The sequence below is a fragment of the Carassius carassius genome, chromosome 24 (genome assembly GCF_963082965.1).
Source record: "Carassius carassius chromosome 24, fCarCar2.1, whole genome shotgun sequence".
Lineage (NCBI taxonomy): Eukaryota > Metazoa > Chordata > Actinopteri > Cypriniformes > Cyprinidae > Carassius > Carassius carassius.
In genome coordinates, this window is record NC_081778.1 from 7608114 (window position 1) to 7630448 (window position 22335).

Here is a 22335-nt window from a genome sequence, read left to right on the forward strand (position 1 = left end):
TGTTTTTTTGTCTTTTTATTCTCATTCTAAATTATCAGGAAAAAAAGGAAAACTGTCAGGGACCAGTCAAGCCCGGTCCCATCCACCACACAATGATCACTCTCCCCAGAGTACTAATCACCCGCACCTGGTCACCATTAGCAACCTCATCACAGCGCACCATAAAACACTCACCACAGCCTCAGTTCAGTGTCAAACCTCCAACAGGAATAGACCATATTCCGTTGTTTCCTGTCCATCTGATGCACCGAAGATTCCAAGAAGTAACGTATACTCACCTTTGAAACACTAACCTCTGTGTCATTGTCCTACTGCCTCCAGGACTCCTGTTCGATTCCCTGTTACCTGCGATCCGGTGCTCTCCCGAGCTTCCAGTGGTTCCTCCGAGCTTCCTTGATAGTGTCTGCATCTGAAAGAGAAAAAGACAAGTATTAACGAACTGTGACTGCTTGGCATTGACATATCTTTAGTGGACGTTCTCACCTGCATTCAGCCCCGCATTGAGTGATCGGCACCGAACCCACACCAGAAGCCACTGAATACTCACCTTGCACTCGAGATTCTGAAATTAAATACTGTGTTTGGATTCACTTACCTCTGCCTCTTGTCTATATCCTGACAGAAGGTTTGACCACACCCCTATGAATCCAACGCAGCCTGAAGACTTCCACAGACACCGTTCCCATGCTAGTGTACATCGCCAACCCTGCCTCTCGACCAGCGCCTTTCTCTGGCCGGGAGGAATATTGCAATGGGTTCCTACTGCGATGCTCGCTCGCCCTTGAACAACTAGCCCACCAATATCCCATGGAAAGATCCAAGATCTTGTTTATCATCCAGCAGTTATCCGGGGCAGTGTTAAGGTGGGCTGAAACGCTGTGGTTTCAAGAGACTGGGGTCACCTCTTCATTACAGAGTTTCATCAGCCATTTCAAAGAAGGGTTTGGGCGTCCAGTAGGCGATTCATCTATCAGCGACCAACTATTACAGTTACGTAAAGGGAAAAGATCCGTTTCTGAGTACTACCTGGAATTCTGAACTCAAGCTTCTGCAAGCGGGTGGAATGAAAAAGCCCTCCTTGCTGTTTACCGAAGATGATTAAACCCTACCCTTCGCCTCCAGCTCGCCATTTATGATGAAACTTTGGGGCTAGAAAAATTCATGCAACAAGCTCTCCGAGTTCATCTAAGATCAATTCAATTCAATTCAAGTTTATTTGTATAGCGCTTTTTATGATACAAATCATTACAAAGCAACTTAACAGAAAATTATGTTTCTACAATATTTAGTAGTAGCTTATAAGTGGTGACTGTCAGTTTGTGTACATATGACAGAATTTTTCAGAAAATTAATACAAGACGTAGTCAGCCAGAGGATGCACATTATTAACAGCAATTATTATATGATGCAATCACACTTGTAGCAATATTTATTAGTTCTGTTTGTTTATTCAGGGTTAGCATCATCTGGGGTCCTCTGAGGGGTCAGCATCATCTCTTCTCAGGTGTTCTGGATCCAAACTGGAGCTTGTGTATATCCTAGTTACGTAATGTAAATTATGTAAATCCCGTGACAAAACAGAGAAACAAATAGAGACGTCATTAGCATAGCTGCTGTTCCAAAAAAATAAAATTAATTAGTTTAACCCAAGCTAAAGAATAAGAATGCGCATTATAAGAGTGCGCATTAACCGAAGAATCACACCCATAGAATCATGGTGAAATTCAGCTAAGACCCAAGCCATCACCTCCTGGCCCACTCCTCAGTCAATCAAGGAATTAAAGAGGTTCCTGGGTTTTTAAACTTTTACCGCCGGTTTATAGACCTTTACAGCATGTAAACAACTTCATTAATGTCTCTCATTCGTCTGTTGAAACAGGTCACCCCGGCATCAGTAAAACATACTCTACCCTCCAACGGCAATACTGGTGGCCAAAACTGGTTTATCCAGGGATGCACGCTCTAGGCCACTACCAAGGTCCCATGCCAGTTACCCACCGGGAAGCTACTCCCGTTACCTATCCCTCATCGTCCCTGGTCCTATATTGGAGTTAACTTTATCACCGATCTCCCAGTCTCCGATGGTAACACATGCATTCTTGTGGCCAATGATCGATCCTCTAAGGAGTGCAAGCTGATCCCTCTGAAAGCCCTGCCTACAGCCTTTGACAGCCTTTGAGTTACTGTTTGAACACATGTTTCACAATTTCGGCATTCCTGAAGATATCGTGTCAGACAGAGGGCCCCAGTTAATCTCCAGAGTGTGGCAGTCATTCTTCGTCCTCCTCAATGTTACAGTGAGCTTAACTTCCGGTTACCTCCTGCAGACAAATGGCCAAACCAAACGAAAAATACAGGATGTCAGCCGCTTCCTTAGGACATTCTGCCACCCCAACCAAAAACTTTGGAGCCACTATTTAATCTGGACAGAGTATGCCTAAAGCTCCCTCCGACAGACATCCACAAACCTGACCCCGTTTCAGTGTGTCCTGGGCTATCAGACTCCACTGTTCCCCCAGTCCGGTGAGCCATCAGAAGTCCCCACCATGAATGCCTGGGTCCAAAACAGTGAAAGGGTTTGGAACCAGGCACACCACCACCTTCAGCAGGCAGTAAATCACCACCGGCACTTTGCTGATACTCACCGCTGCCAAACTCCCACCTATCAACCTGGGCAACTAGTATGGCTCTCCACCCATGCTATTCGCTTGAGGCAACCATGTCACAAGTTAAGTCCAAAATACATTGGAGAGACAAGTAAAAATACTGTGGAGAGACAAGTCAACCCGGTCACTCACCTACTTCGAATACCTGCTCAGTATTGGATACACCCCACCTTTCATGTCTCCCTTCTAAAACCCCATTACTTACCTGTCTCTGTTCCCTCTGCAGACCATTAAACATAGCACACCATAAAACACTCACCACAGCCTCAGTCAAACCTCCAACAGGAACAGACCATATTCCGTTGTTTCCTGAGCATCTGATGCACCGAAGATTCCATGAAGTAACGTATACTCAACCTTTGAAACACTAACCTCTGTGTGGTTGTCCTACTGCCTCCAGGACTCCTGTTCGATTCCCTGTTACCTGTGATCTGTGATTGGCACCGAACCCGCACCATCAAGAACAAGGTGTGTAAGATTTTGAAAGTAAAACCTAGACTTATAAAAAAAAGGTGTTTTAGGAACTTTGATATTCAAGATTTTTTGCGTGATTTGTTTGCATGTGACTGCGATAAACTTGTTTTAATACCTGATGTGAACTCTGCATGGCAGTATATCAAGGTCATAAATAAGCATGCACCTATCAAGAAATTTAGAGTGAAAAATCCTTGGTTCACTCAGGAACTGTCTGAGCTTTTTCATGAAAGGAATTCAGCTTCGGCCAGAGCTAGAAAAACTGGCCAACAAACTGGCCAACAAAAGGACTGGGTGGCATTTAGAGCCCTGAGAAATAGATAAACAGCACTGGTTCGCAGGGCAAAATCTGAGTTTTATCTTAATGAAACAACAAGAAATCTAAATAGTCCAACTTAGTTTTGGAAAACCATCAAGTCGTTGTCCCCCACTCAATCATCTAATGGTTTCCCGGACCAATTAACAATAAATGAAAAGCAAATTCGTAATAAACAAATTTGGATATTTGTAAATCTGCAGGGCCTGATGAGATTGCACCCATATTTTAAAAATTTGCAGCAGAAGTCATTGCTGAGCCATTGACTTATATCTTAAATTTGTCACTGGAACAGAATATTGTTCCTGAAGATTGGAAATCTGCCCTGGTTCTACCAATTCTCCTGGTACTTTTCCTGACAAAACTCTAAAAATTCACAGCGTTTTATTATAATGGTGTTCTCATTATAAAGGTATGGTTGTGGCAGTCCATTCATAGTTATTAATATTCTGCTTTGTTGTTTGTCCTGCTCGTGCTGCTCGGTAAAGAGATAATCACCGTAGTACTACAATTGCCTATCACAGCTATGCTGATGATACCCAGATTTACCTAGCCTTCTCTCCAAATGACTACAGCCCCATTGACTCCCTCTGCCAATGCATTGATGAAAATAATAGTTGGATGTGCCAGAACATTCAGAAGTTTTAAAGGTGAATGTATACCTTGACTCTAGGGGTCAAACAACTAAAAATCAAGTCAGGAATCTTGGTGTAACTAAATCAGCATACTATCATTTAAAAAACATTGCAAGAATTAGATGTTTTTTTTTCAGCCAAGACTTGGAGAAACTTGTTCATGCCTTTATCACCTGCAGGGTGGACTATTGTAATGGGCTCCTCACCGGCCTTCCCAAAAATACAATTAGATAGCTGCAGCTCATCCAGAATGCTGCTGCCAGGATTCTGACTAGGACCAGAAAATCTGAGCATTTCACACCAGTCCTCAGGTCCTTACACTGGCTTCCAGTTACATTTAAGATTGATTTTAAAGTACTTTTACTCATATGTAAGTCACTAAATGACCTAGGACCGAAATATATTGCAGATATTCTCACTGAATATAAACCTAACAGACCACTCAGATCATTAGGATCGAGTCAGTTAGAAATACCAAGGGTTCACACAAAACAAGGGGAGTCTGCCTTTAGTTACTATGCTGCCCGCAGTTGGAATCAGCTTCCAGAAGAGATCAGATGTGCTAAAACACTAGTCACATTTAAATCTAGACTTAAAACTCATCTGTTTAGCTGTGAATTTATTGAAGGAGCACTGTGCAATGTCCGAACTGATTTTACTATATTTTCACAGTTTTTTTTTTTTATGTAAAATCATTTTCTAACTGTTTTAAATTCATTTTAAATAAGTAATTTTTTAAATAATTTTAAAAATTTCTTGTTTTATTCTTATTATTTTTCTTCATTATTATTTTCCTTTCTTTTATGTAAAACACTTTGAATTACCATTGTATACGAAATGTGCTATATAAATAAACTTGCCTTGCCTTGCCTTGCCTACAATGAAGTGCTTGACTCAAAACCAAATGCATCTTATATCAAGTAAATAATATATTCACGATATATATACACCAGCTGAAATGTGTTGAAATCACCTGAACCCTACCTGTTCGAAAAAAATCCAGTCTGTGTCAGTTTGAGTCTTGGTAAAGTTTTAAATCCCTGCCGCTAAGATGCTCCTCTGTCGGTCAAGGATTATGGAAAGTGAAACATAAATCTATAGGGGTGGTTGGATTTATTCACGCACTTTAAAATATTAATTTGAAGCTTCTTTCTTTTCAGATTCTTATTCACGTCTTTATCATAATAGGCTGCATATTAACTTATTGGGATAAATCCGGTAGTTCTATGTGAAATCAAACATTTGAGCGCTCACATATAGTCAGAATGGCATGATCATAACACCCCACGAATATTTGGCTGTTAGATTGGTAGTCGAATCAGCCTTCTCGAATCAAAGCATCGAATTATCAACTATTTGGGGTCACACCCAGTAAATACATTGTTTGGTGTCTGTCCGTGTGTACGTTGATCATGATAAAGCTGTAAGCTGTGACATCCTCCAGCCTGGGCCTGTAATTCAATCTGCACTCAAGATTTATCTGTCCAAATTCTGGCTTTCAGCATCACATAGCCCTGCATCTGCCTAATAAATTCACATCACAGTTTGTGAAATGATCTCATAACCAGAGACACCAGATGATTTTCCACTTCTAACAAGCTCTCGTATTGAGTATCATAACAGTTACTCTGTCTTCATCTAGAGATGGAGAGTAATATCAATACATTAGATGATCCAGCAAAGCGAGTCAAGCACTTCTATATCAATCTTCGTACACTGCTGCCGGTTGTCTAACAAAAAGCCCATAAATGGGATCATTCAATCAGCGGCCACTGGCTGCCTAAATGCCTGACTGCCTCTCTCTGTGGCTCAAGTGCTTATACCTCGCTGTCAGGTTTGATCTTGTGCTCCTTTCCTGTTTGCCTGTCTCCCCTTCCCCTCACTGCAGTTTATATCAGCACTATTCAGGATTAAATATATCAAAAACTCTTAATATTATTTATTTTGTCAAAAAACATGTCTATGTTTTTCAGAGTTTTCCTGATGCACTGAATAAGCGTGTCTGGTTCTACATTCTCTGTGTTCTGTGGCTGTACAGGAGGACTGAGAAAAGATGTCTGGCTAAAATACGACTCAATCAACAACAACAAGCAACTTCAACCTTCCACTGTAGATAGATGCAATCATGACCTAATGTTCTGTGAAGATGGGCCTTTCATATTTTGTAATGTTGGTCTCTTTTCCACAAATCAGTAGATTTGAAACCACAGGCTAAAAGAAAGATGGGTTTTGATGAAAAACTGAACTTAACCCCATCTAATACATAAAAACTGCTTTAACACACTTAATCATTTGTTGGTGGAACCTGAGGGCTGTACTCATTTCAGCAGAGCAGTAATTAGTTCCTCTTAATCTGCTGAGTGCAAAAAAGCAAACATTTATTTGTTTTTTTTATTTTTATCAGAGCCTAATAGAAACATAAAAAATGTATCTGTACAATATCTGTACTAATCCCTGACAAGCAGTTCTGTGTAAATTAAATGCATAAAACAAGCTTGTGTCCATTATTAAATAAAAGCCCTCATGGTCATCCAAAGAAATTTTTCAGAGGTCTGGTTTAGATGGAGAGTACTTCATTGTTCACTTCAGCCTCTCAATTATATTTCCCCTGTTATCTGTCAAATGCTGAGAGATTTTACATTGAGTTCTCTTCTTATACATTTAAGTACTTGTGGATTTTTCTAAGCTATGCTGTGTTGGTCTTTGAAAATCTCTGATTTATCACTGTGGTATTAGCTCATTTTTCATATCTATTGTTGGCTTGTCATGGTGTCATAGCTGCTCCGCCAGCCTGTTAGATCAGTCCAAATGTATAAATCACTGCAGATCTGACAGACTCATTTAATTTGTGCAGCTCTACTGTGGTGGTACAGCCGTTAATTGAAAAATCTCAGCTCCACCCGCTGAGTGAAAATATTCCCTCCTTTATATTTTATTTTTATTAACAGATATTCAGCATGATTTCCCTCAGTAGCCTATAGACTGCCTGCTGGGCACTTTGTCATCTATCATTGTATATTGTATTAGTCAATTGCCTGACTTTCTTTGAGCTCAAAAGTTCTTAAGAAAATCACTTTCCATATAAAGACTTCATGGATATTTATAGAAATCTATGTTCATGCAATCATCTATGCTATGCTGGTTCCAAACCCAAGAGCCTGCATTATTGTTTTTTCCATCTGTGAAATAAAGTAACAGGTACTTAATGTAGCAAAAACAATTTGTCCAGAGGTTATTTTACTCACTGAAGGCGTGCATCGCTCACTAAGGGCTCTCCTTATCACAGCGAGGCTAATACATTTTCTCACTGTGCTTCACTGCTTTCATTTTACAGCTGAGGAACTCAGTGGCTTCATGCTGGAGCTGAAATAGGACCCCAGTTACTACGGCAGCCCCACAGAGTGTTCAGGTAAGTGTGCAGAACAAATGCTGAAGTCTTTCAAAATGTTTCCAATTGTTTCAATCACTGTTTGCTGGATTTTTGTGCAACATGCATTCACTGCAATAGGAATTTTCATGATCATTATAGTCTAGGATAATAAAGGTAACAGAAAGTAACTTAATGTCATCCTCAAAAAAAAAAAAAAAAAAAAAACTTGTTAAGAGCCAATATGAAAACAGAAATAGACACAATCTTAATGTCACAGTTTAGTTCTGTTTTATTCTTGTGACCCAGTTTTCCTTGTGTTCCTGTCCATAATTAGTTAATTTGCACACCTGTTTTGAGTTGATTACCCTGTGTACGTATATAGAGCCCTCTGTTTTCCTCTTCAGAGGAATGCAAATACATATTTGATAGGCTAGCGTCTGAAGGATCACATTAAACCAGATAAGTTATTCAACACCTATGGGTGTATTAGTGAAGTATGAGGGCATGGATAGTAGCCCCGCCCACATTCCCACTACTGAGGGTGAGGTGTCACTGGCCTCTGGAGAATTGTTGGGACTGTTTGATTCCCTCTTTTCTAAACCCTCTCTTCCTTCTAGTCATGTCTGTCTGTCTTCATCACTGGCTTCATCCAGCCCTTACCTTCTGTCTTCAATGTTTCCCTTCAGCCTCTTATCTTCTGTTTCCCACCTGGTTCTATCTGGTGCTGAATCTCCTGTTTCCTCACTGGTTCCGTCCAGCCATAAATTTTCTGTGACTTTGCTGGTTCCATCCAGACGCGACCTTGTTGCCAACAACAAGTCCACAAAGGAGGCAAGATTGGGTGAAGGGATGAGAGAAGTGTAGGTCAGATAAAAGACAGGAGTGGTGAAGGGATGGGGAATGGGCAAACATGACCAGGGAGGCACCAAAGGAGTCAGGGAACAGACACCCAGAGGTTGGATGAAGGATGATCTGTCACATTTTAGCTGTTTTAATCTTGTTTTTTTTGTGTATTTTTTTTTTGATCCAAATTTCCTTGTGTTCCTGTTCTAAATTATTAAAAAGTTAAACAAGTTTTTGCCTTTGAGTTGATTACCCTGTGTATATAGAGCACTCTGGTTTCATTTTCCTTTGTTTGGTTTCATTGATAGATAATAGTTGTGTGTATACCTGTTCACAAATGTATTACATTCATTAAATGTGTTGTAACAAGCATGGTGTGATTTAATTCCAGGCTGCAGCATATTGTGCAGATTGTGCAGAGGACTTGTCTGGTTTCTGTGGTCTTGTGCAGATTAGGGATGGGACGGTATGAAAATTTAATATCACGATTATAGTGACTAAAATTATCACGATTATCAATATTATCACGGTTTTGTTGAAACGAGATGAAAGTGTTCAAAAATAGTTGATGCTCACACTGAAAACATTTCAGCAAGTTTTATATTTAATAATCAACAAACAACTAATAAAACAAGCAACTCTATGCACTTAATTTAAAGAAAGATTAAATTCTGTGGCATTTCCTTCCTTACAATGAAAAGTGTAGAAGCATAGAAAAGCATAGAAAAGTCACTGACTTTCACCATTCCTTCTCGAAAAAAAAAACAAAAAAAACATTGTGCGCTGCGCTTGCGTCAGACTGTTGCTGGCTGGACATGATTTAATAGTGAGTTATTAAAACCGCGATAATCAAACACGGTTTTAATGATAATTCATTTTTAAATGATATTACTAACCTTCAGCACATTTTATCACGGTTATCAATAAAACCGGTTATCGTCCCATCCCTAGTGCAGATGGTTGTCAAGGTGACAAGGTGTTTGCAGGGAATCTGTCTCTGGGGTGCATCTAGTTAACATGGTCTCTAGTGACATTCAGGGCTGTAGAGGTCGTCTCTAGGTGCTGATCCATCATCTGGTCTGTATATGTACTGGATCTGGGTGGCTGTGGTGGCCATCTGATCTGGATATAGACTGGATCGGTATGGCTACGGTGACCTCAGAATAAGAATGAAAGAAACTAATATTAGCATAGATGACATTCTTCTTACAATGTAGCGTGTACAGTTGGTGATATGGGAAGTGTTCCCAGTTCCAGTTGACCTAATTAATGCGGCCTAACAATCCTTAATGGATTTGAAATATAGAAGTGTGATCATGTTTTATGCATATGCCAGGTTAAAGAGATGGGTCTTTACTCTAGATTTAATTAAACTGACAGAGTGTGCCTGCCTCTCGAAAAAACACTAGCAGCTTTTCCGCTAGATGAGGAGGCAGATATTAACATTGTGACATGCCTGTTCTGCTTTAGCCGGCTGTGGGATGGGACTTAGGGTGTAATCATCATGTGAAACACCTGCAGAGAATGTTTAAAAGGATTTTGGCTCCCTGACTTCTGACCCTCTGTTACCCTCTTTGGTTCCCTTTCAAGGGAACTTTAAACTGCGTCCTCTAGGGGGCGCTATGGGGAATGCCTCGTCGTGACCCGTGTCTCAAGCATACAGTAGGTTGACAGCCTATTTGGGCATTACCGCCGCGCCTACCGCCGATATATATATATATATATATATAGGAACACACACACAAGGATTTAAAATATATATATATATTTTCATTCTGGTTTGCTCTTAGCAAAAATAAATAAATAAAATTCTTCAAGTTCCATATGAGGAACGAAATGAGAACAGTCCAGCATTAAGACCGCACTAACAGAAATAATTCTTATTAACTGCTATTGTTCTTGATTTTTCAAACTGTCTCCAATTATACCTTAACTGTGTGAGCAAAAATTGAGTATGGTATATTTCAGCTGTTTTATGCGCTGGTGCCTCACGCGCACATATTCATTGTAAACAGCGCAGTTCAGCATGAGCAGTGGTCTACTGTGGCATATTTTTGCTCATTATAATATTTTTCCGTCGATACTGAAAACACACGTGAACCACAAAGCCTATTTTACCTAATAAATAATAGTTTAGCTGCAAATACGCAACATCGCGAATATGGAAACATTTGGATGTGTCCAGAATGAGAGAGGTAAACCCAACAGGTAAGCTAAGTGGATATACTGTATATCAATTTATTGTATTTACTTATTTATTTCGTGTTTATCCCATTTTTTTTTATTGCATATGAAAATTTAAGAATAAAAAAATCCTCCTTCCCCCTAAAAATTCTCTTCACCTTCACTTGTGCGCTCTTGCGCAATACCTTCCTCTCGCGTTGCTCAATTGTGGACGACGTAAAAGTGTTTGATATAAAGGTTGCTGTCCCATTTTATACATGAATTTGTTAATTTAAAAATAATTGAATTATTCTGTTAGTTTCATGGTAACATGCAATCAAGGTCTTCTGTTATATAGGCTATATTTAATATTCACTGTGGCATTTTCACCCGTTTAAACTTAAAATTCCATGAGATTTTAAATTCAGTTTAATAGTTTTAAAAATTCTGATTTAAACTAGTATAAAACGCATTAAATTGCTTAAATTATTTCTATAAGTTAAAGTAGCCAACCTTAAAAATGTGTTGTCATGACTTTTTCATCGTATTTTTTTTTACAGTCTGATAACAAGCTGTATTCGTTTTCCTTTTTTTATTATTATTTTTGTTTTAGTTTATTGAAAATAAATTGGCTAAAATAGAAGCAGACACGTTTAAATTAAAACAACCACAAAAACATGACTAGTCTTGAGGGAAATATAGGTTTTATTATTTTTATCAATCGCAGATCTCACAGACGAACGTCTTAATATGATCGCACATTAGAAATGTTTGGTGAGATAAAATGTGCACGATAACATTAAGCAAATCTCTTCGCCATCGTCACTCTTTATTATTAAGCAGGAGTTTACGTACAGTTAATGCGTGCGCCGCGCTCGTTGTGGTGTGTGTGTGTGACTGACAGCCTCCGCGGCGTGCATTAGAGATCTCGCAGCTCACACAGACAAACGTCTTAATATAATCGCATATTAGATATGTTTGGTGAGATAAGATGTGCATGATAACATTATTAAGCAAAATAACATAGTACATTATTTTTTTTTCCCTTGTTCCAGTACCGAAAGCAGAACCGATAGCGTCAGATCTTAGCCTACTGATACGGTCTTTCATAATTTATCCCCGGGGCCAGTTTAATACCGGGTTTTGGTACACATCCCTACTTATACCTGACTTATATTTTTCCTCTCACAAACTCTGATTTTTAGCGTGTTAAAAAAAAAAAAAAAAAAAAAAAACATGTAGCAAACAGAGAATAGGTGATGAATCCGTTAAAATGCAACAAAAGACGACTTATATATATTTTTTCCTCTGACAAACTTAATTTATTTTTTAGCATGTTTAGACATGCAGCAAATGAAAATAGGCGATTAATCCGTTAAAATTTTATACTTCAGAGCAGAGCCTGGGCCTAATATAGGCTATCCGGGCTGACGCTCACAAGTCCGGGGTAAGTATACAGCGTGCTGCGAACAGTCCCAGCACGTCTACTCTGTGTGTTTCTCTGCACAGGCCCGGTGCACCCAGGACACGATCTTCCCAGATGTCCTTCACTCCAACGCCGGGACACCACGGACCCTGGGTGCATCCACAGCGGACGACGCGAGCCGGGTCCCGGGCGACGACTTCTCCCCCTCCTGCCTTCGAGATCTCCATCCGGAACCGCTTCGCTCCCCTCCGCGAGACAGGAAGCGACGCTGTGATTATCGGAGACTCCATCGTCCGACACGTCCGTGCTACGTTAGCCGAAGGTAAAGTGCACACTCATTGTTTGCCTGGTGCTCGTGTTCTCGATGTTTCTGCGCAGATACCTGCGACCCTGAAGGCCGACGAGAGCCCCAGAGCGGTCGTGCTTCACGCCGGGGTTAACGACACCACGCTGCGGCAGACGGAGACGCTGAAGAGGGACTTCAGCAGCCTGATCAAGACGGTTCGTAGCACGACACCCGCGGCGACGATCGTCATGTCAGGACCACTGCCCACGTATCGACGAGGACACGAAAGGTTCAGTAGACTTTTTGCTTTAAATGAATGGTTGTTGTCATGGTGTAAAGAACAAAAACTGCTATTTGTTAATAACTGGAATCTTTTCTGGGAGCGTCCTAGGCTGTTTCGCGCTGATGGATTACACCCCAGCAGAATCGGAGCTGCTTTCTGACAACATCTCCAGGACACTTCGCTCCATGTGACTAGTAAGACAATTCTCAGATAACTATTATGAGTTTTGTTCCACCCGCTTAAATGATAAAAGTACTTGCGCTGTAAAAACTATTAAGACTGTGTCTGTTCACCGAATAGTGAGGTCAAAATATAATACAGGATCTAGAAAAAATCTTATCGTAATTAAACCATAAAAATGTAAAGTAAATGAACAAAAACAATTTTTAAAGTTCGGGCTCATAAATATTAGATCACTCACACCAAAAGCAGTTATTGTAAATGAAATGATCACAGATAATAGTTTTGATGTACTCTGCTTGACTGAAACCTGGCTAAAACCAAATGATTATTTTGGTCTAAATGAGTCTACTCCACCAAACTACTGTTATAAGCATGAGCCCCGTCAGACTGGTCGTGGAGGAGGTGTTGCAACAATATATAGTGATATTCTCAATGTTACCCAGAAAACAGGATACAGGTTTAACTCTTTTGAAATACTTCTGCTAAATGTTACACTGTCAGACATGCAAAAGAAATCTAATGTATCTCTTGCTCTGGCTACTGTGTATAGACCACCAGGGCCGTATACAGAATTCCTAAAAGAATTTGCAGATTTCCTCTCAGACCTTCTAGTTACAGTTGATAAGGCGCTAATCATGGGAGATTTTAATATTCACGTTGATAATACAAATGATGCATTAGGACTTGCGTTTACTGACCTAATAAACTCCTTTGGAGTCAAGCAAAATGTCACCGGGCCCACTCATCGTTTTAATCATACACTAGATTTAATTATATCTCATGGAATCGATCTTACTGCTACAGATATTGTACCTCAAAGTGATGATATTACAGACCATTTCCTTGTATCGTGCATGCTGCGTATAACTGATATTAACTATATGTCTCAGCGTTACCGTCTGGGCAGAACTATTGTTCCAGCCACCAAAGAAAGATTCGCAAATAAACTGCCTGATCTATCTCAACTGCTATTTGTACCCAAAAATACACATGATTTAGACGAAATTACTGACAACATGGGCACTATTTTCTCTAATACATTAGAAGCTGTTGCCCCCATCAAATTGAAAAAGGTTAGAGAAAAACGTACTGTGCCATGGTATAACAGTAATACTCGCTCTCTCAAGAAAGTAACTCGTAGTCTTGAACGCAAATGGAGAAAAACTAACTTGGAAGTTTTTAGAATTGCATGGAAAAACAGTATGTCCAGCTATAGACAGGCTCTAAAAACTGCTAGGGCAGAGCATATACACAAACTCATTGAAAATAACCAAAACAATCCAAGGTTTTTATTTAGCACAGTGGCTTAATTAACAAATCACCAGACGCCACCTGATTCAAATATTCCACCAACGTTAAATAGTAATGACTTTATGAATTTCTTCACTGATAAAATAGATAACATTAGAAATACAATAGCGAATGTAGATTCTACAGCTTCTAACACTTCAGTTTCATCCATCGCACACAAAAATAAACTGCAGTGCTTTACAACTATAGGACAGGAAGAGCTAAATAAACTTATCACTGTATCTAAACCAACAACATGTTTATTAGATCCTGTACCCACTAAATTACTGAAAAAGTTGTTACCTGTAGCCGAAGAACCGCTTCTCAATATCATTAACTCGTCGCTATCTTTAGGTCACGTCCCAAAACCATTCAAGCTGGCGGTTATCAAGCCTCTTATTAAGAAACCAAAACAAGATCCTAGTGTACTGGCAAATTATAGGCCTATTTCAAATCTTCCATTTATGTCTAAAATTTTAGAAAAAGTTGTGTCTGCTCAATTGAGCACCTTCCTGCATAAAAATGATCTGTATGAAGAATTTCAGGCCCCACCATAGCACAGAAACTGCACTTGTTAAAATTACAAATGACCTGCTCCTTGCATCAGATCAAGGCTGCATCTCATTTCTAGTCTTACTTGATCTTAGTGCTGTGTTCGACACCATAGATCATGACATACTCATAGATCGATTACAAAACTATACAGGTATTCAAGGGCAGGCTCTAAGATGGTTTAGATCCTACCTGTCCGATCGCTACCATTTTGTTTACTTAAATGGGGTGTCATCTCATTTATCATCAGTAAAATATGGAGTGCCACAAGGATCCGTCCTAGGTCCCCTTCTATTTTCAATATACATGTTGCCCCTTGGTAATATTATTAGAAAATACGGAATTAGCTTCCACTGTTATGCTGATGATACTCAGCTATATATCTCAACGGGACCAGATGAAACTTCCCAATTATCTAAGCTAACAGAGTGTGTTAAAAATGTAAAAGATTGGATGACAAATAATTTTCTCCAATTAAATTCTGATAAGACAGAGATATTAATTATTGGACCAAAAAACACTGCACAGAATCTTGTAGATTACAATCTGCAACTAGGATGTACTGTTACTTCCTCTACAGTCAGAAATCTGGGTGTCATATTAGACACCAATTTGTCTTTTGAAAATCATATTTCCAATGTTACAAAAACTGCATTCTTCCATCTTAGAAACATTGCCAAGCTACGAAACATGTTATCTGTTTCTGATGCAGAAAAGCTAGTTTATGCATTTATGACCTCTAGACTAGACTATTGTAATGCACTTCTAGGTGGTTGTCCTGCTTCGTCAATAAACAAGCTACAGGTAGTCCAAAATGCAGCAGCTAGAGTCCTTACGAGGTCAAGCAAATATGATCATATTACCCCAATTTTACAGTCTCTGCACTGGCTACCTATTAAGTTCCGTATCAGTTACAAATTATCATTACTTACCTATAAGGCCTTAAATGGTTTAGCTCCTGCGTACCTAACTAGCCTTCTACCACGTTACAACCCATCACGCACCCTAAGGTCACAAAACGCTGGACTTTTGGTAGTTCCTAGGATAGCAAAGTCCACTAAAGGAGGTAGAGCTTTCTCACATTTGGCTCCCAAACTCTGGAATAGCCTTCCTGATAATGTTCGGGGTTCAGACACACTCTCTCTGTTTAAATCTAGATTAAAAACACATCACTTTCGCCAAGCATACGAATAATGTATCTCTTAAATTGTGAGTGTAGTTGCATCTGATCAAATGTGCATTTTTATTCATTAGCTTGGGTTAAACTAATTTTACTTTGTTGGATCAGCAGCTATGCTAATGATGTCTCTATTTTGTTTCTATGTTTTGCCACGGGATTTACATCCCGTGGTAACTAGGATTTACACAAGCTCCAGTCTTGATCCAGAACACCTGAGAAGAGATGATGCTGACCCTCAGAGGACCCCAGATGATGCTAACCTTGAATCAACAAACAGAACTAACAATTATTGCTACATGTGTGACTGCATCATATAATAACTATTAATTAATAATATTGATAGTTCATCGTCTAGCTGACTACGTCTTGTATTATTATTGTTATTTTTTATTTTTTCTAAAATCCTGTCAAACGTGCACAAACTACTAGCTACTACTAAATATTGTAGAAACATAATTTTCTGTAAAGTTGCTTTGTAACGATTTGTATTGTAAAAAGCGCTATACAAATATACTTGAATTGAATTGAATTGAATTGAATATCCAGGGTTTTTCATTGCATCTGAAAATTACTTGATCAGCCTCCCGCGATGCTCAGCTGTGGACGATTTAAAAATGTTTGATATAAAGGTTGCTGTCCCATTTTATACAGGAATTGTTCATTAAAAAAAATCGAATTATATTGTTAGTTCTAATTATATTGTTAACACAAGTTCATTTAGACTATTTAACATGCACTGTGACATTTTATCCTTTTTTACTTATAAACTCCTTGAGAATTTAAAGTTAGTTTAATAGTATTTAAATTCAAGTTTAAAAATAGGTTTTAACTGCTAAATAGGCCTACCAACAACCATACTGCATGTGAATAAATAAAATGCATACTTTTCATAACATTTCATTATTCATAAAATGCATAACGTTTCTGGTGTTTGGATTTGTACTTCAATATAATGAGCTCTAAGTTTAATAGACTGGTTCTCTCTCTCTCTCTCTTTAACAGCATTAGCTCAATGACATACGTCTTCCTTCAGGTAGAATGAATGTTTTCCTGCTTGTTAAATGTTGGGCTCATGATCAATAAGTTGTATTCGCCTCAATCTGATACAGTAAAGTCAAACCGCAGACAGTGAAGCTGCATCACTGAGCGCGAGTCCCGCGCGCTGTGAGGTAGGAGCAGAGGATTCCGCTTGGTCTGAAAGCCTTCCTCAAACATCCACGATCACAAATAACAATGATTTTCGTAAAATAATTATTAATTGATGATTTGTTATTATCATTATGGTCTTGTGAAAATATATATATACGGATAAAAAGCTAAATGTTTTCATTTCATTTTCATTTCGGTTCATTCTTGGTTTAAAAAAAATCTTCAGGTTCCATGTATGCAGAGCGAAATGGGAACGGTCCAGCATTTAGCAATAATTATTATTACTCTGTTTTTATTCTTGATTTTTTTCAAACTACTAACACTTTACATTTTTGAATTATGCCTTATGTGTGTCCAAAAATTTAGTATTTTCTGTTTCAGCTGTTTGTTCGCGCTGGTGTCTCGTGCACACAGGGCCGGCGCGTGCCTATAGGCGAACCAGTCAGCCGCCTAGGGCGGCAGCTCAGCCAGGGGTGCGTTTCCCAAAAACATCGTTAGCCAACTATGGTCGCAAGTTCCGTCGTTACCAACGTAGTTCAACGATTCGTTGTTTCCCGAAACCATTGTTCAAACGAACATTCGCAAACTGCATCGCAAACTTGTGTCGTTGGAACGACAGCTCTCCACCTGTGGTTAGAGGCATAGTTCGTCGTTAGTTTGCTGTATCGACGTCATTGATTGCGCCGCACCTGGGCTGTGTTCTATTCAGAGTTATCGACCCTGTGCCCTATTCCTTTAGAAGATTTCACCATCCACTTTGAGTGATTTAAAAGACTTAAAGTTGTGGTTTAAGTTTATCACATAAATCGCCTTTTTATTATTATTACAAATTCAGTTTGAAACTATATAGCAGCGTGGCCCTCGCGATTATTCTCCCTTAGAAGTGCTCTCTGAAAGCATTAATCATGCCGATTAGAACGCAGCCATTGTTTCTTTTGTGCGAAGAAACAGTGAGTTTGTCAAGTGAGTTATTTTTGTTTAATTTTAATTTAAAAACATTCCAAAATATATATGTCTCCATATAACAATATTGGTAAAACAGTGTGAGGTTTTCATTTATGTAAAATGTTAACACTCAAATTACAGTATTTTTATAGTAAATTAATTTTAAATTTTAAATTAATGTACCTAAAGTAACAAAATTTTGTTGTTTTTACAGAATTAGAATATAGAATACTCTCTACAAATGTGTTTGTGTGTGAATACATATATATATATATATATATATATATAGAGAGAGAGAGAGAGAGAGAGAGAGAGAGAGAGATAGAGGGAGAGAGAGAGAGAGAGAGAGAGAGAGAGAGAGAGAGAGAGATAGAGGGAGAGAGAGAGAGAGAGAGAGAGAGAGAGAGAGAGACGGTATACACTGTTTGCAAAAGTTTTTTTTTATGTTTTTAAGTGTTCATTTAATACATATCGGCAAAGAAACCAAATATTTAACATAAATTATGTCAGCTTAAACAAATGGTTTAAACTGCAGTGGTGTCTGGATGCTGCACAGGTGACAGGAGGTATGGGCGAAGAGGACATGTCTCCAGCAGCCAGCTATCACCAAAGCCATGCACCCTCTTCAGCCACCTGCAAACTGCAAAAGTGGCCCACACAAAAGTCATGTATGCTTCCATCACCCACCCATTAGGCAATCACCCACCACCTCCATAAATTTCCAACAGCAAAACAATACAATAAGTATTGTTTCTTCTTATTGCCATCTGAAGATGTGAAGCCTGTTGAAGGGCCAGACTGGAGAGGGCCTGATGTTGGAGGCCTGGACTTTGAAGGCAAAGGCCTGGTTGATGACCATTGCAACAGGCCCCAGGATGGCCAAAACTGTCTCTTCCTCTGTAGGGACAGGAGAAACTGAACTGATACCCCATCAGTCTTGTTTGAAAAATGAAACCAAACAAGATTTGTAATGAAGATAAAATAAATAAGATTAAAAGCTACACATCTACCATCATACCTGCAGTGCAAATCTTGCACATATTTTACACACCTGCATTTGAATGCAGCTGCATTTTTTTTTCATTAAATAATATGAAAGCAAGTAGATAAATCGATTTTATCAATTAACTCGAATTTGTAATTTACATCGGTTTGTTTGAATGAAAATCGGTTTTCTTTTTAACATCCACCTACGCACCACTCAGGCTCCCGTAGTTCAGAGTGGCTCAACCCTCCCCCGCGAGTCTGACAGAGACACGCCGCCAAGCAGAGGATGAGCTGAGCGGTGTGATTCTGACTGGAGCCCTTGATATAACTGCATATTCAGCAAGAATTCATGTTAAACATATTTAGCTATGGCTTGATCAGGTTATAATGACTGCAATAGTCGAGCGGGATGTTAAAGGCTATATGAGTTTGTCTGTTTCTTTTACTGATTATTTTCGGGTTAAAGCATGATTTAAACAGATAAAGCACATTCACACGCAATCGCTTTAGCAATAATGCATTCAAACAAATGTAATCTTACAGTGCTACTACATTATCAGTAGGCTATTTGATTTTGATATCTTGAAGAAAATTAATCGATCTGTTTAGATAAAATAACTGACAAAAATGTACTGTTATTTTCCTCACAAACAAAATTTGCACAGCTGATGGGCTAGTATTAACACAAAATAAATAATAATAAAAAATAATATATAATAAATAATAATAATAAAATAAAATAAAGGTCTTTCCAGCATTAAGGTAATAACATCACAGTTGTTTTATCATCTTGTCTCAGTTATAAGTTTATAACTATATTAAAACTTGTTTTGAAAAATTTCTTTGTCATTTGAATATTGATTTTAAAATCGATTTAAATCATAAATCAGATTTTTTTTAGGCCATATGCTATCGCCCAGCACTAAAAGCAAGTGAAAAAGGCTCCCTTTAAAATCACTTATGTTGTCAGTTAATGAAGCTCTTTTTTACATCGTGTGTATTTTGTTGATTATAATGAGAGAACTTGAGTTTAATCGTGAGGACAGTTTATTAATCCGTCTATTTATTAGAGTTTCAAAGATTTAATCGTGCAGGTTTAATTTAATTTGTTTCTTGTTTTAGGCTAATTAGGCCTAAATAATGGGAACGAAATTGTTTAAACATGCAACAATTTCTTAATCAGTTTACAGACAAATGTTTTTTCCCCAATAAGTTAAAGAACAGGTAACGAATAACAAAAATGCATGTTGTTTTATTAAAGGAAAAAATATATTTATATTGAAAATATAAATTAAAATATAGGCATAATATATGAAAATATTGACATTTTTCATTTTAATCCATGTAGCCTACCCCCCTAAAATAGGCTACCACTTTTAATGCTCCGATGCAAAGTAAACCACAATTTCTTTTGAATAATATAACGCATAATTAATATAATATAAATAATACTGCACACCTTTTAAATGTGTCAAATCTAAAATATGGTTTAATACCATGTAGATTAGAGAAAATATAATCACAGGTTCAGGCACAGGCTTGACATTTATCCTGCTTGAATTTGTTCTAAGAAATGCACATAACTTCATAACCAAACTTTCATCTGTGGATATTAAATATTAAATATTTTAACTACAGTATTTTTCTTTCATTTTCCCTGACTGAAGCCATCAAATCTAACACATCAGTGAGGAAAAACTGACGTCTATTAGCGAAAATGTGCTTTGATGCGCTTGTTTGATAACTTGTGGTTAAAGCGCCACTCAGCGGTCAAAGGTTGCAAATGCACTTTATACCGCCGCCGCCACGGTACGTGCGGCGTTAAAAAGGGCCTTTTGGATGTCTACTTAGTGTACATAGAAAAAACACCAACAAGTTGGCCGGTGACAGCCCCTGACGACACTAACGGTGCGACTATAAATAAGCACCGGGAGAACACGTCATCCTCTTCTTCGTCTTCATTGACTGTTTTGTTTGAAGCATATAGCATCTAGGAGTGCATGTTTCTCACCAGAGGCTTTGCTCTGATACCTGCAGTTCACACGGTTCACATACTGTGGTGTGTGTGTGTGTGTGTGTGTGTGTGTGTGTAGTGAAGAGCAAGTGCAAGCGTTCATCTCTCGAGGGAGTTGAATGCGTTTGGCTGTGCTAATTGTGATGCATTCGCGAGATTCAGAGGGGATGTGAGTATTTCACTATTTACCAGAGTTTGTAGCAACATTTTCTGAAAACCATATGGTGGTGAGTGTGCACATTGAACACTCTGCACACTTTCTAAAATCTGGTACGGTAAGGGTTACACGCTCAGCTTTGTTCCCTTTCTTCAAGATGGTTAGACCTTGTTTCCTTGGGCTCCACTCAACCAGTGTGTTTTTATTAATACACTTCAAGCATCGCTTTCCACAACATGAAGGGCTGTTGTGAGCCTGACGCTTCCCCTTAAGCACCCGAGTTCTCTCCCCTTGTGAGGAGTTAAATTCCTCACTCCAGGGGCTGTTCTCGTGGTAGTTTAGCAGCGCTCCCCTTTACCAAAAAGAGTTTCCTATGAGCGCGCTACTCTCTTTCTAAAGTCGGAGTGCTCCTCTAACATGAGAGTTGAGTTCTCTGTTTTTCCCAGAGCACCTGGCATCCAGCAGCATCAGGTAAAGTAGGCCCTTCCTTCGCCTCTCTGATGCGCTGAGTTTTTTGCTAGCTTGCAGTACTCTTACCCTTCTGATTCTCATGATCAGGCTGTTGGTCGAGCCCCCTGCTGGCCATTCCGGCATGGAATATGCTGCAGGTTGAGCCCCCTCTCTTGTGAGAGTTGGGTTGTTCTCCCTCAGCTAAGTAAATTTATTTCTAGCTGTTCCAGATTGGAACATGCGGTAGGTCGAGCTCCACCTCGTTTGAGAGCTGGGTGTTTGTCCCTCCCCTCAGCTAGATATTTACTGCACATTGTGGTAAGTTTGCACGCTAATACTCTGCGTTCTTTCTAAAAATCCTATATGGTGAGGGCTTCACGCGGTTGTTTCGTGGCCTTTCTTGAGTTGGTAAAAGCCCCGTTCTTCTTGAGTGCTGTTCCACCTTTGTATCCTTGGATACCTATTTAAACAGGGTGTTGCTATTAGTTGCTACTTAAGACAGTTCCTTCAGCAAGCTTATGCAAGAGCAAGCGGTAGCCCCTGTGTGATGGGCAAGACTTCCTGATATCCCTTTAAAGGAATATTTCTTGATTCCAAGCCTTAAGCTTTACCCCGGAGACGAGGCCCTAACGGGTAAGTTGGGTATGTAGCCTAGGCCTTTGGCCATAAGGGATGATCATTTTGTTGATTTGTTTGCGTTCTCATTGCCTCCCTCATTTGTTGCGGTGCTGAGCCAGCCATGACAAGTATTGGGGCTCATCTGGCTACTGTAATTAAGAACTCCGGTTTGTTCTTTGTCATCATTTCTTACTCCGCGAGCGAGTGCTCTCCATGTGCCGTTTAGTTTGTTCGGGAGGTTTGAGTAGCAATTGTTTGGAAAAAATATATATATTTCATTTGAAAGTGGAGTTTTGGAAGCACGTGAGTTACTGCTGCGTGCTGTTTGAAACATTGAATGTGATATGT

At 39.1% G+C, this 22335-nt stretch overlaps 1 protein-coding gene across 2 annotated transcripts in view; it reads left to right on the forward strand.

The window, feature by feature from the left end:
• The first annotated feature begins 11977 nt into the window (after positions 1-11977).
• The window catches only part of LOC132102763 (uncharacterized), a 256101-nt gene continuing 245743 nt past the window's right edge, over positions 11978-22335 (forward strand). Inside the window, exons 1-2 of one of the 2 annotated variants that reach the window (XM_059507402.1) lie at positions 11978-12656; positions 15875-16190. In XM_059507402.1, the coding sequence (XP_059363385.1) occupies positions 12008-12622 (615 nt within the window). In that variant the 5' untranslated portion in view covers positions 11978-12007 and the 3' untranslated portion in view covers positions 12623-12656; positions 15875-16190. Of the gene's footprint in view, positions 12657-15874; positions 16191-22335 lie in introns of those variants that run through there. The other variant, XM_059507401.1, reaches the window with a different exon arrangement.